General features: G+C 35.4%; 2 protein-coding genes across 5 annotated transcripts; both read left to right on the forward strand.

Annotated features, from left to right (window-relative positions):
- The first annotated feature begins 1,485 nt into the window (after positions 1–1,485).
- Positions 1,486–2,111, forward strand: lnc.lemp (lncRNA encoded micropeptide). Its single transcript, XM_039664523.2, has 2 exons — positions 1,486–1,752; positions 1,838–2,111. Exon 1 carries the CDS (start codon positions 1,544–1,546, stop codon positions 1,712–1,714), a length of 171 nt encoding a protein of 56 aa, XP_039520457.1. The 5' UTR covers positions 1,486–1,543; the 3' UTR covers positions 1,715–1,752; positions 1,838–2,111.
- An 836-nt stretch (positions 2,112–2,947) lies between these two features.
- Positions 2,948–12,794, forward strand: nphp1 (nephronophthisis 1). Of its 4 annotated transcripts, none has more exons than XM_039669789.2 (20): positions 2,948–3,290; positions 3,377–3,441; positions 3,569–3,629; positions 3,727–3,845; positions 3,995–4,247; positions 4,345–4,446; positions 4,587–4,690; positions 4,886–4,928; positions 5,688–5,772; positions 5,954–6,048; positions 6,972–7,100; positions 7,745–7,819; positions 8,238–8,348; positions 10,415–10,497; positions 10,597–10,673; positions 10,744–10,846; positions 11,469–11,581; positions 11,782–11,855; positions 12,276–12,320; positions 12,431–12,794. In XM_039669789.2, the coding sequence occupies exons 1-20, from the start codon at positions 3,225–3,227 to the stop codon at positions 12,677–12,679; spliced, it is 2,052 nt and encodes a 683-aa protein (XP_039525723.2). In that variant the 5' UTR covers positions 2,948–3,224; the 3' UTR covers positions 12,680–12,794. The 4 variants fall into 4 exon arrangements, with proteins under 4 accessions (XP_039525723.2, XP_088976449.1, XP_088976447.1 ...); XM_089120323.1 differs by having other exon boundaries at positions 4,617–4,690; XM_089120321.1 differs by having other exon boundaries at positions 2,949–3,290; positions 4,605–4,690.

Genomic DNA, 12,794 nt, shown 5'->3' on the forward strand with positions numbered 1-12,794 from the left:
TCACTGTTAAAGAGGTAAATTTTGTGAAAATGGTTTTAAATGATGTTAGTTGATGTAGCCTACTATCTTTAATGTGCTCCTGAAAGGTGATCCTGCCCTTCAGAGAATACAGAAAATTATCAACAGGCAAGACAAATTAGTTTACAAGTGAGACAAATTAGTATTGTGATTCATTGACTCTTGAATACGAAGAGAAAAAAACAGTCTGTAATAATTGTGAAATCATCAGGTTACCCAGCTTTATAGGATTCTAGATACTCCTTTTGCTTTGTGACAACAGTTACCAATCTAACTACCCAATTTTTAAAAACAGATGCTTCTTTCCTGGAATTTAATAAACATAATTTCTCTCCAATCAGGTGTTTTAACTGGAATAATAAGTACATTCTGTATAAATCTAAATCTTTATTTATTATTAATTGGTTTTGCAATGATAGGCTTTGTTAGAAGGACTTATTGGTGTGTTGACCTATTCTCAATTTCTTTCTAGGCTAAATATAATCTTCCAGTTATTCCTAAAGATTTTGTTGTAGTTATGGATGGTCTTTCCTCTGGTCAAAAAAAATGCTTCTTAAAAATTTCTTTCTGTTGCTATCGCCATACTGGTTGGATCCTGCTGATACTTAAGTAGCTAGGTTGCATTTTTCTCTTTCCTATTAAAAATAAAAATCGTTATGTACAGGCTTTGTTTCAAAGGGAAATTGTCCCCAGACCTGCTGTATCATTTTGGAATGGTTGATAATCTGGTTTGGAATAATATCTGGAAACTTCCTCATAAATATTTAATCACAAACAAAATCAAAGAAATTTCCCTTAAACTCGTTTTATAAATATTACCCATGTAATTATTATGTTGTTAACAGATTTAATTATGATATTGATAAATTTTGTATATTTTGTGATCTACTGTACATGATTAAACATTTTATCATTTATTTTGGAGTTGTCCTCATTCAGTTTGTTTTGGTCAGATTTGTTTTTTTAATTAAGTCTCATATCATGCCCAGCTGTGCTTTAAAAATGTGTTATTTGTTTGTTTTTTTGTTTTTTTATGACAAATCTTATTATAAGGAATATTACTTAATAATCCGCTTCTTCTGTTAGCTAAATTTAGTATTCATAAATGTAAATATGGAGGAAACAAGCCTTTTTTTTATTTTAAGAGCAGAAATTCAACAATACCTAAAAACAATACTAGGTTTGAAAAATAAGAAAGCTGCAAAGTGCTTATCACATTTTTGTTCAACGTTTGTCACTGCTTTGTTTGTCTTTTATGTTTGTTTGTTTGTTTGTTTGTTTGGTTTACTCATTGTACCCCCTGACTGTAGGCTAATTGTAATTCTTTAAAAGTATATATTTTAATAATATAGCATAATAATAACAAGACCTACAACTCTTATCGTTGTGGTAGATGTAGTCTTTTTTCAGTTGGCATACAAATTTTCGTCACGGTCGCGCAGCAGGTTATGCTCATGTCACGTGATTCCCTTCACACGCGGTTTACAGTCCTGTGTTTCCTCCAGTAGTAGCTGCTGAGGTGAACATGGCCGATCTGTCGGAGAGGACGTTACAGGTCGCTATAGTCGTTTCTTTTGCGGCGGGTTTTGTCGCAGGCTGGCAGGCAAACAGAATGAGAAGAAAGTTCTTGGACTGGCGGAAAAAGCGATTACAGGACAAACTCGCAGAAACACAGAAGAAGCTAGACCTGTCATGAGAGATAAAAAATATCATGTTGGCTAACTAACTGACCTGGTGAGATGATACATTATTATGCGCCTTTCATAATTTTAGGATAAATGCCTTGTTTCGATAATCGGTTTTCTTTTTTGTTTTCTAGTGACTTTGGTCATCAAAGCCCTGAATTCTGAATGAGTCTGTAACAGCACCTCTTTTGGAGCTCTCAGCAGGAGCAAGCCCGGGATCAGAGACAGTCTACATTCTGGAGGAAAGCAATACAATCTTTAAGGAATTTAAACAATGAGAAACATTTTCCTTAATGTTTGTGAAAGCCATACATCATAGTGTTTCCATGTCTGTGCCTTCTCCTTTTCTGTAAAATGGCCGTAAAATGAATTGAAATGTTTGTTGACTCAATAAAAAAGTAATATGCATATTATTATTGTGACATTTTCTCAGAGATCTCGATCCAATAAAAGTAAGCTGAAAAGTTAACAACTATATTTCCTACATTGATTTATTGAATTGACAGAACCTCAAATCAAGAAACTTGTTTCTGCTAATTTATATTGTCTAAATAAATATATGTCCATATTACATAGCCTACCAACAACCTTAGGCCTACGGTTTTATTAAATTACTTTTCAGACCTGGAATTGTCACAGTTCAATTTCCCTGATATTTTAAAGTTTTTTTTAGGATTAGGGAAACTGGGAAAACTGCATTCCCTGCTTTAAACATTTTCGGTAAACATTTTTTATTTTATTTTTTTAATTAAGCGGAAGCACTTTCCAGAGAGCCAGAGTGTGAACTTGAAGTCCAGCTCCTCCTCTCTAGATATAATGTGATAAAATGGGTGTAATGGGTGGGTCTAAAAGCCCCAATCAAACATTCTCCTTTAGATCCACACAAAGCTGGACGGCTGGACCGACTCAAGCTCAGCCCCATGACGTCCAGAGAGGTGGAGCTAGACGCCATTTTGGATCTGCAGTGAGTGAGCTCCACTTGCTTTTTCAGGATTTTTTTTTTATTATTATTTTTTTTTTTACCATGGTTTTATCAGATTAGAGTCGACCATCACAGCCCAAAGCAGGAATGAAGCGGCAGCGGCGGAACCACTGGTCTATATAATGACATGTCATTCTACATAAATCAGTGGGCGGAACCAGGGAACCGCCTCGTACCTTATTGCTTACACATATTTAAATGACTAGTTATAAATAATAATAATAATTAAAAAAAAACATTAAAACGTGATTTAGACAAGTCATGTGAAATTTACCAAATAAAATAAGTTTCAAAATAAATTTCACAGATTATCGCGCGCGCAGTGATGAGGTAATAACAACGTCACGCAAAGTATCTTAGCAACTTATCCAGAGCGTCTATGATGGCGTCGCCGTTGCGTCTTGTTTCCATCCATACTGTCTATGCTTGTTTCAGTAAATCTGAGCAGTGAGCACGAGTGGGACGTTTCTTTAAATCTCGCATTTAAAACACCATTTGAGTCAAACCTGCTGTCTTATTGTGTTGAAGACGAATAGAAGATGCCTCTAAAAAAGAGAGGACCACTTCAGACGGTCCAAAGAGAAACGGATGTCATCAAGAGAAAGGTTGAACTGATCGGAGCGAATGTTTGTTCGTTTGCTGGTGCGCATTCGATTTTTACATTATATCTTTATTCTATTCTGTCCTGCAGGTGGATGCTTTGGTACAGCATGCTGCTCAACCAGATGCGTCAGATTGTACTGAGGCCTTTGAGAGGTACAGAAGACTTCTGTTTTGCTTTTGAACGTCTACTAAAGGTTTAAAACAGGTTTAACTGTTACTTGAGTTCTAACGTAATTGCATAGCACTATATCAAAGTTGATTTATGTTGTTTGCATTCCAGGTGCAAAGAGTTAAAGCTCGCAGTGGAGGAAATTACGAAGACTTTGAAGAAATTGTCTAAAGTAAATCTTTATGCCTGTGTACCTGTGTACTTGTATTGTCAATATATCTTATATGAATTATATATTATTTTATTTATTTATTTTTTCATGCGTGTAGGCAGATGAGCCAGCTCCAGTGGGGAACTATGACCAGTGTAAGAGGGACGAGGAGAAGCGTTTGTTGAGCTTGAATGAGCGTCTGCAGTCTCTAGCTCTTCAGCTGCAACCTCAGGATGAGTAAGTAACCTCATAAATTCATTCTATCGGAGTTTACAGCCTTTTTTTTGCATTCTATTACGCAAAACATTGAACCAATTTTAGATAAACCTTTATGCTTTGGAAAAGAATTTTCAAACAGCACTGGTGTATTTGTTTTCTGGCCGTAGGATAGCCGGACCTAGTTCTTCCCAGACAGAACAGAAAAGCGATGAGGAAAATAGTGATGAAAAAGATGAGAGCTCTGAAGATGAAGATACAGAAGAGGAAGAAGCACATGATGATTATGAAAATGATGATGATGATGCTGACAGTGATGACGAGGATACAGATATCGGTCAAACTGCCACAGGACAGGAAACTGTTTCCTATGTTGCTCTTAGTGCATTTACAGGAGAGGAGGAAGGGGACCTCAGCATCCAGGTAATCATCTATGCATCTTATTTTAGTTATTAAATGCTTAAATTTAAAAAATAATTTTCTTGCATTGAGAAAATTATTTTTTTGTGTGTTGTGTCAGAAAGGAGAGGTTTTGAAAGTTATCTCTAAGAATAAGGATGGATGGTGGCTGGCTCAGAACTCAAATGGCCAGAAGGGCCTGGTGCCTAAAACTTTCCTCAAGGTCTGTATAATTTCACAGATACAACTCAAGTGTTTTTTTATGTGTGTGTTTTTCATATATTTTAAACTCTTTTATATATTTTGCAATCACATAGGAAACCAGTATTTAGATATATTAACATAGGTGAATGACATCTGCAGATGTATTTGATCTCTCAGTCTTCTCAGAAGGATAGTGAGAGAGAGAATGAAGATGAAGAGGAAGAGAGTGAGGAGGAACAGGAGGAGTCTGATATAAAGTCCAGGTAATATCCCCTCTCTCTCCACTAGAGAGCAGCATTGTTTTAACAATTTTCTTATGTTTTTTTGCAGGTTTTTCTTTGTTAAAGTGTAGTGAATATAGTACAGAATTTATTCCAGTTGATGAATTAAACACAAGTTTAAGTTAAAATAAAGTCTTTATTTATAAAATAATTAAATACTGTGTCTTTTCCAACTAGGAAAACATCCAATTGGAACACAGTCCGGAAGGCTGTTACTGAGGTATATTTTATTTGGATAATTATGTCCTTAAACTCACAATGAAAACAAAATGTACTAATCTTATTTTTTTTATGGAATACTGCAGTATTATTTAAAAATAATTTATCTGTGCACAATAATATTCATTTTTTTCATTATTGTGCCTTGAACTGCCTTCGTAATCTTTAATCAAAATAACTTTCCCTCCTCTTACAACGACTCTTCTATTTTTCTTTTATTTGTATGACAGGACATAAGACAAAACATAGGAGGACAGCACCGTAAATACAAAACAAACCTGAAAACAAACACAGGTTTTAGATGTGAAGTGTAGGTGCTAGGTTGTGTTGTGCATGTTTACCTCAATCTTGTATGTGAAAAAATGAAAAGAGAAGAATGAAAAAAATGTAAATATACTGTATATATACCGTTCATACCTACATACAGATATAAAAACATGCATTCATTTCCATCATTCCCTATCTTTTCAATTCTTTTTTTAACGTGGGTGGGACAACTTGTCATTCACATGAGATTCACCGATCCAATCCCAAGGATATTCCTAATTCCCAATGTCCCAATTCCCAATGGAAAAAAAAAAAAAACAAGTACTGCCTACATATTTTTCTTGTTCATGAAGCCGTTTCACTCACAATATATCGTAGAAAAATCACAACTTCCGTTTTTATAACTCCGATTTAATAATCTATATACTAATGCACCCATGTTTTATATATATTAACAGACACAAACTAAACCGTGTTTGTGTTGTGTCTGCAGATAGATGCTACTGATGTGCTGTCAGCGATGGGTGCCATCCCTCCAGGCTTCAGACCTTCCAATCTTTCCAGACACCTAGAAGAAGGTCACTATCTGTCACTATATTTTGCAAAAACCTATACATAGAAGGCCATTTACACTTTTTAGTTCACCAGAAGGCAGTTTGTGTGATTTATATACTACATTATAACATCTGGTAAGAATTCAGATTTTATAATAGTATATTATACTTGAATTATACATGAATGTGTGTTTATGCCGAGTAGGGACATCTTACAGAGCAAGTCACTTCATTCAGCCCAAGCTTAGCCAATCACAACTCTCATTTCAAGATCTCCATATGGACCCAGACACAGGCAAGGTACCTAACCTCAAAGCAAACACTAGCTACATTGACAAAAATCTAACAAAATATTTACATTTATTAAAGGGAAGACACTACAGGCACATAGATTTTTTTAATTTATTTTTTTATTTTCATGCACTGGCCAATTTTGTGATTATTTTTTGGGCTGTTTGGCTGTTTATAAAGTCTCAGAGAAGTGGAAGGAAAACATCCATAATACACTTTTATGTGTTTATTTTATTGCACTTTGAGTCTCAAATCTCCACTTCATTAGCACTTACACCAAACGTTACAGTTTTATTCCTATCTATGTTCTGGTGATTTTTATGCCCCTTTTTCCTTGGTTAAAATCACAATTTTCTCATGATTTACAAATAGTTGGAAACATTTGGGATATTGTCAGTAATCAAATAAACTAAATATATAACATTGGCCTAGTGGTTTTTGGATATTTTACTGCAAAAATCCTGCATATTTTACCTTTAACTCTAATATGACAATAAAATGAAACAAGAATTTTAAACCTTGCTTATCCAATGTTCTGATTTCTGTTCTCGAAACAATATTTGAGCACAAAAATGTTTGCAATTCTTATTGTAATCAACCAACTGGGGAAGTATTGTGATATGTTTTAGTTAAATTAGGCTATTTACCATATTCACCTGGGGTGTCTTGCCTTCAAAATGTTAATTTAATTATATGAAGGAAAAAAAAATATTATATTGTTTGTTATAATGTTTATAATGTTTAAAAATTATAATGCATATATAAATAGTGATGAGGATTCAAGTGGATGGTTGAGGAGATTCCCCCTGACCAATATATAAAGCTATTTTAGTGTTGAGAAAAGTGCCATATAAATTCAATGCATTATTATTATTATTATTATTATTATTATTATTATTATACATTTATAAGGTGACTGTGTGTTTGCCCAGGTTCACGGGCGCCCATCTAGAGTGAGTTTAACCCTGACCCTGTGGAGCTGTAGAATGATCCCTCCCCCTGGGGTCGGGTTACAGGTCCTTAGCAGGCATGTTCGGCTCTGTGCATTTAATGGAACCCAGGTAACACACACACATACATACTGGTGCATCTACAACCAAAATGATTGCCCCTTTTGACCTTAAAAGAGAGATATTTACATACAAATGTTTCGTGGAAAAGCTTGAGTAATGATTCTGACATCATGTGTTACTCATGTGGAACAGTAATCAGGGTAGTCCATTTGTAACAAAAAACAAATAATAAAGAACCATGGCATTAATGGCTGGGATGCCTCAATTAAAACAGGTGCAATCCAAAAGCATGAGTAGACCGCATATTTGAGTCTTGAGTGTTAACAATTTAATCGTTTTATTCGTGGTATCTCTACAATATTTGTCTTTCACAACTTTTTTTTCCCTGTGAATGTGAATTGAATTTGATTACTTATCGTCAAGAATTTCAAGTATTCGGTAGAGGACCAGGAAGGGTTTCTGTGCATGTTTATAGACAATAAGTGGACTATTATTGTGTAATGTGCTACGTTCATTGTACACAGTTCATCTTTTCTTTACGTTTCTGAATGAGTCTCTTAGGTCATTGTAAACAGGACATTCAAAACCCATAAATCCTGTAAATTCCCCATGTTTATTGTAAACGGGTGTCGTCTGACATGCTGTGTATATGGAGCCATTGTTTCTCTCTCTCTCTCTCTCTCGTTCGTCAGGTTTTGAGTAACATTCACACAGTCAGAGCCACTTACAACTTCAAGAGCCAAAAGACATGGAGTTTTTCTCCACGGGTAAGACTAAAGTACCAAACAAACACTTGACCAAACATCTGAGGCCATATTGAAAATCTTGGATTTTAAATATTACTTAAACTTGAAAATAAACAATATTGACATTTAATAAAAAGATATATTTAAGGTTTCACAGTATATCTAAGAAAATAAGTAAATATTTGATATTGATAATGTGACTCTTTGTACTGACAGTCAGATATTCTTGCTTCCGATGAAGCACAGATGCCATCAGGTTTTACATACTTGTGAAGCTCATGCAAGCTTGAAGGCAGCAGGCACAAGAGGGGCAAACATGAAAATTCATGTTCATTTATCAACTCAACTTTACACTCAAATTGTTTTAATGGTAATATATTCTGAAATACAATTCTGGAATCTAACAGTTTGTCATTTTTCCTGTATGTGTGTATTTTAGATGACTGGGATGCTTCCCTGTCTACTGGACGGTGACTGTTTCCTGCGTTGTGACTCTGAATCTCCTGATCTTGGAATTCTATTTGAATTGGGTGTGACCTACATAAGAAATGTAAGCAATAGTTTATCATTTAAACAATTATATGGCAGTACCACCCAACTCTGATTACTGAGGACATAGCCTTGATATAACCTCAGAAAGACAAAAGAACTGTTTTTTCCTACCCTCTCATATATTTACATAAACGCACACAATGATCTCTATTAAAAAGGCCTTACCCTTTTTACACAGTCTTGCGTTTGATTTTCGGGTTCTCCTGGAGTAGGTTTTCATACTTTTTACATTTTGCACATATTTTACATTCATTGCTGCACCTTTCCTCTTCCCAGTTTGTCTGGGAATAATGCTCTGTTTAATTTCTGTCTCTATGAATCCCCTCCTTCCAAAAACACAATATGCTCTGATTGGTCAGCTGGACCTGTATGTTGTGATTGGTCAACCGCATCAAGTGTGTTTTGGAAGTGGACTGCTGCATTTATATAGCGCTTTCACAGACCCAATGGCCACCAAAGTGCTTTACATTTTGCCTCACATTAACCCATTTATACACTGACGGCGGTGTCACCATGCAAGGCGCCATCCAGTTCGTTGGGAGCAGCTGAGCTGGAGTTAGGTGTCTTGCTGCCCTGTCCCAAATGGCACCCTAAGCACTCATGGTCTTCCTACGAGTCTGCACTTTTGTGACGTAACGCCACTTTGACTGTCAGGAAGAAGTCTGCTGCGGAGCTCGCTTCAGTGCGGGCTCAGGAGAAGTGCGCATCAAGGGCGCATATCTACCGCAAATGGGGACCTAAAATGACAAATGGGACACCCTCAAGTCTCACAGACTTAACGGACATCATTGGAAGTTCACAAGACCGAAAGTGCATATGAATTGTGCCATTTGGTACAGGGCCAACAGTGAGTTTCAACACACCTCTAGTGCATCTTAGCCAGGCCCAGTACCTTTTTTCGGTGTATGCCTTGGGAATGAATTATTGTGTTGTATATCTTTTTTTAAATTATGTACATACATTATCCTAAATGTTTCCAAGAATTTGTAAATTTAGAGAAATTCACAATTTCAAATAGTGCCCCTCGCTTGTCAAAATCCGCGTTTTCCTTGGTTTTCGCTTTGTTGTATAGCTCAACATGATGAAATGTTAGAATATGATCAGTATGTTATTCTAATGTTGATCTAGCTTACTGCTAGTTAGAGCCAGCAAATTAACACATAGAATGGCATTTTAACTTTCAACACACTCAAATGCAGTTTACTACTCACAAGTTAAAAACCTGCATGCCTAGTAATCCAGCACTTGTGTATAGTTCGTATAGTTTGTTAGAATGAAATGTCCTCATTCCTTATATCCGCGGGACTTGGGTGTGGCGCTGATATCTATCTCTCATTAGCAATCGCGACCTGCTTCAGACCACAGTAATGTTAAAAACATCAATATATTCACTTTTTAGATCCACATGATGGCAATTTACACGATTCTGCTTATCACTGCGTCATAAATCTATGCATGATGGCAATTTACACGATTCTGCTTATCACTGCGTCATCAATCTATGCCTTTGCTATTGTAAGAGGTTAACGACCCCTAGCCGTGAAAAAAAAAAATATATATATACATATATTGTAGCTTTAAATGAGATATTGTGATGTGTATGTACCGGAAGAAAACTCAAGACTACAATTGAGGCTGTTCAAGGAGTTTGGAAACAGTGCTTACTCATATAGACAATATCTCCCTTTGGATTGGACTTTGTGTTTTGTAACTTTGCAGACCTTTTACATGCCCAAACAGCAACATTATACATTTTTAAAAAGTAAAAAAAAAAGAAAAAAAAAAAGGTAAAAAGCAGAATAGGTCCTTTTTTAAAGGGATAGTTACCCCAAAATTTTCTTTTGCGGAACACAAAAGAAGATATTTTGAAGAACATTGGGAGCCAAACAACATGGGAGCCCATTGACTTTCATTGTGTGGACAAAAAACTTGTTTGTAAATAATATAATTTGCATGTGTGTGTGTTCCACAGAAGAAAGTAAGTCATACAGGTTTGGAGTGACAAGAGGGTTCTGTTTTTCTCAATGGTTCTGGAGGTGTAAAAGTGTATGTGCTCTGTTTCAGTCCACAGGGGAGAGAGGAGACCTCAGCTGTGGCTGGGCGTTCCTTAAACTGTTTGATGAAAGTGGAGCACCCATTACTTTACGGTACACACACATTCCCTTATTACAATTTGACTGATGCACATTAGTTCTATTGTTTCCTTACATACTTGCTCACAAAATACAGTATATGCATGTGTGCAGGACACAAGAGCTTACTATTCATGGTGGCACACCATTTGAGAGAGACACCGATATGGATACCACATCAACCAAAAGAGGTAACGTTCTCTCACAAAAATACCCATAGATCTCTCACATACAAGCCATTCTCTTCTGTTCTCTCCTCAGGTTATCCCACTGGTGTATTTCAGCAGATGTTGCTGTCCAGGAAGATACCAAAGCTTGTTGTTAAGTTCAAATCAGTAAACTCGCGCACCAGAGTGCTTCTGAAGTAAGAATGACTTCACACCATAGTATACATTAATGGTAATTAAGTATACAAACAGGACATTGGCTGTTTATTGGTACTTATAAAAGCACATAATAATGCCTTATTCTGTATGACCATGTTCTACGTCATTTAATCCTACCCAATACCTAAACTTAACAGCTACCTTAATAACTATTAATAACCAGAAATTAGGAGTTTGAGACAAAGGTCATAGTTAATAGTTAACAGTGAGAATTGGACCCTAATCTAAAGTGTGACTGATTTTTTTAAAATGTTCAGAAATCATTCTAATATCCTGATTTCTGCTTAAGAACCATTTCTTATCATCAATGTTGAAAGCAATTGTGCTTCTTAATATTTTTGTGGAAACCATAATCAGAAAAGAACAGTATTTATTTGAAATGTCTTTACTATCACTTTTTAACAATTGAATGCATAATTACTTTAAATAAATTTTCTTTTAATCATGCTGATCCAAAACGTTTGAACAGTAGTATGTGCAGTATACTAATTTTTATTGCCAGCTGTAGGATTCCACATTGTTTTTAAATAAATATTAATGAAAAGCTAAATTTTTATTTCCCTAAATGTTTTTTTTTTTTTTTTTTTTTTTTTTCATAAGTCTGTTGCCAGACACTATTGTTGGAAGTCTGTCCACAGTGCACCTCCTGGCAACATACAGGCAAATACTCGCTGATGCTCTTTTACTTGACAGAGTCACCATGTGTAATGCAGGTAACACACACACAAACACATTTTGTCTTTGTGCTTGATGTGCATCTAAAGTTCCTGTCACATCACAACACTATATGCACTTTCTTTGGTAAGAAAGGGACTGGCATGAAAATGTAGATGTAAAACACACATGGAAATGAAAATGCGAATGTAAAGTGAATGTAAATAACTTTAGATTGATTCTGTGTTCTCTATCCCAGATCTGATCTGCAGCTCAGTTCTGGCCTCCTTCCCTGATGTTCTAGATCAGCCAGACCTGATGGATGCGTTTAGGGTGAGACTGGTTACATAACCACATGTTTACTTGGCATTTACTAAACTTTAATTTCAACATAAATCAAACATAAATTTCAACACCTTTTATTTTCGTTTCTATATACCTTTAGTTACTATAATCTAACCTGAACCACCCCACCCTTAAATAACTTTTTTTTTTTTCGTTTTTAGAATTTGTTAAAAGTTTATATTATTATTAAATTAATGAATTAATATAATAAATGTGGATCATTAAATATAAAAAATATTTTATTTATTAATAATTACATATAAATTATTTCAAAACAACAATCAACATACTAATAGTTTTAAATTATGAATTCAGATTAAATTAACTAAAACTATACCATCATATACGTGGGAGTGTAATATAGGGTAGGTGTTATAAAAAGTATTAAACTTGAACCTGATTTTACAGAAATCATGGACTGAATCAGAGAGTCACCTGAGAAGATCTGATAAGGTAAAGGTGTATGTGATTTTGTTTGAGAATGTCACACAATTGTCACAGTACTAGGATTATAAAAAGTGTATTCATGCTTTTTGCCTACAATGTGTTTCTTTGTCTTGCAGAGGGATATCAATGTGTTAAAGCAGATGTTTGTGAGCGTTTATATGGGCAGTGTGTTTCCATTGTTGTACTCTGCGGAGATGCCCACTCCCTGCTGGGCGAATGAGGAAGTGGAGTCTCAACGTGCTCGTATCATCTACAGCCCTTCCCAAAAAATCTCAGTAGACACTATGCTGTCCTCCCAATGTTCACATCAAGCCTTTGACATCACACAGGTCACCTATGACCTCATCAGCAGAGCCCAGCACTGACTAGAGACAGACTTATAACATGGTCCTCCAAAAGATAAGTGTCCAATAGCAAAAGAAAAATGTCTTTTCAAAATGTATATAAATATTGCAAATATAAATAAAACCATTTCAGTTT

Source organism: Pimephales promelas, chromosome 15 (assembly GCF_988280905.1).
Source record: "Pimephales promelas chromosome 15, fPimPro1.hap1.1, whole genome shotgun sequence".
Classification (NCBI taxonomy): Eukaryota; Metazoa; Chordata; class Actinopteri; order Cypriniformes; family Leuciscidae; genus Pimephales; species Pimephales promelas.

Coding starts and splice junctions, on each gene's coding strand:
- lnc.lemp (XM_039664523.2), top strand. CDS start 1,544: ATGGCCGATCTGTCGGAGAGGACGTTACAGGTCGCTATAGTCGTTTCT.
- nphp1 (XM_039669789.2), top strand. CDS start 3,225: ATGCCTCTAAAAAAGAGAGGACCACTTCAGACGGTCCAAAGAGAAACG. Junction 3,630..3,726: donor CTTTGAAGAAATTGTCTAAA/GTAAATCTTTAT, acceptor TCATGCGTGTAG/GCAGATGAGCCAGCTCCAGT. Junction 11,582..11,781: donor AGTCACCATGTGTAATGCAG/GTAACACACACA, acceptor TCTCTATCCCAG/ATCTGATCTGCAGCTCAGTT.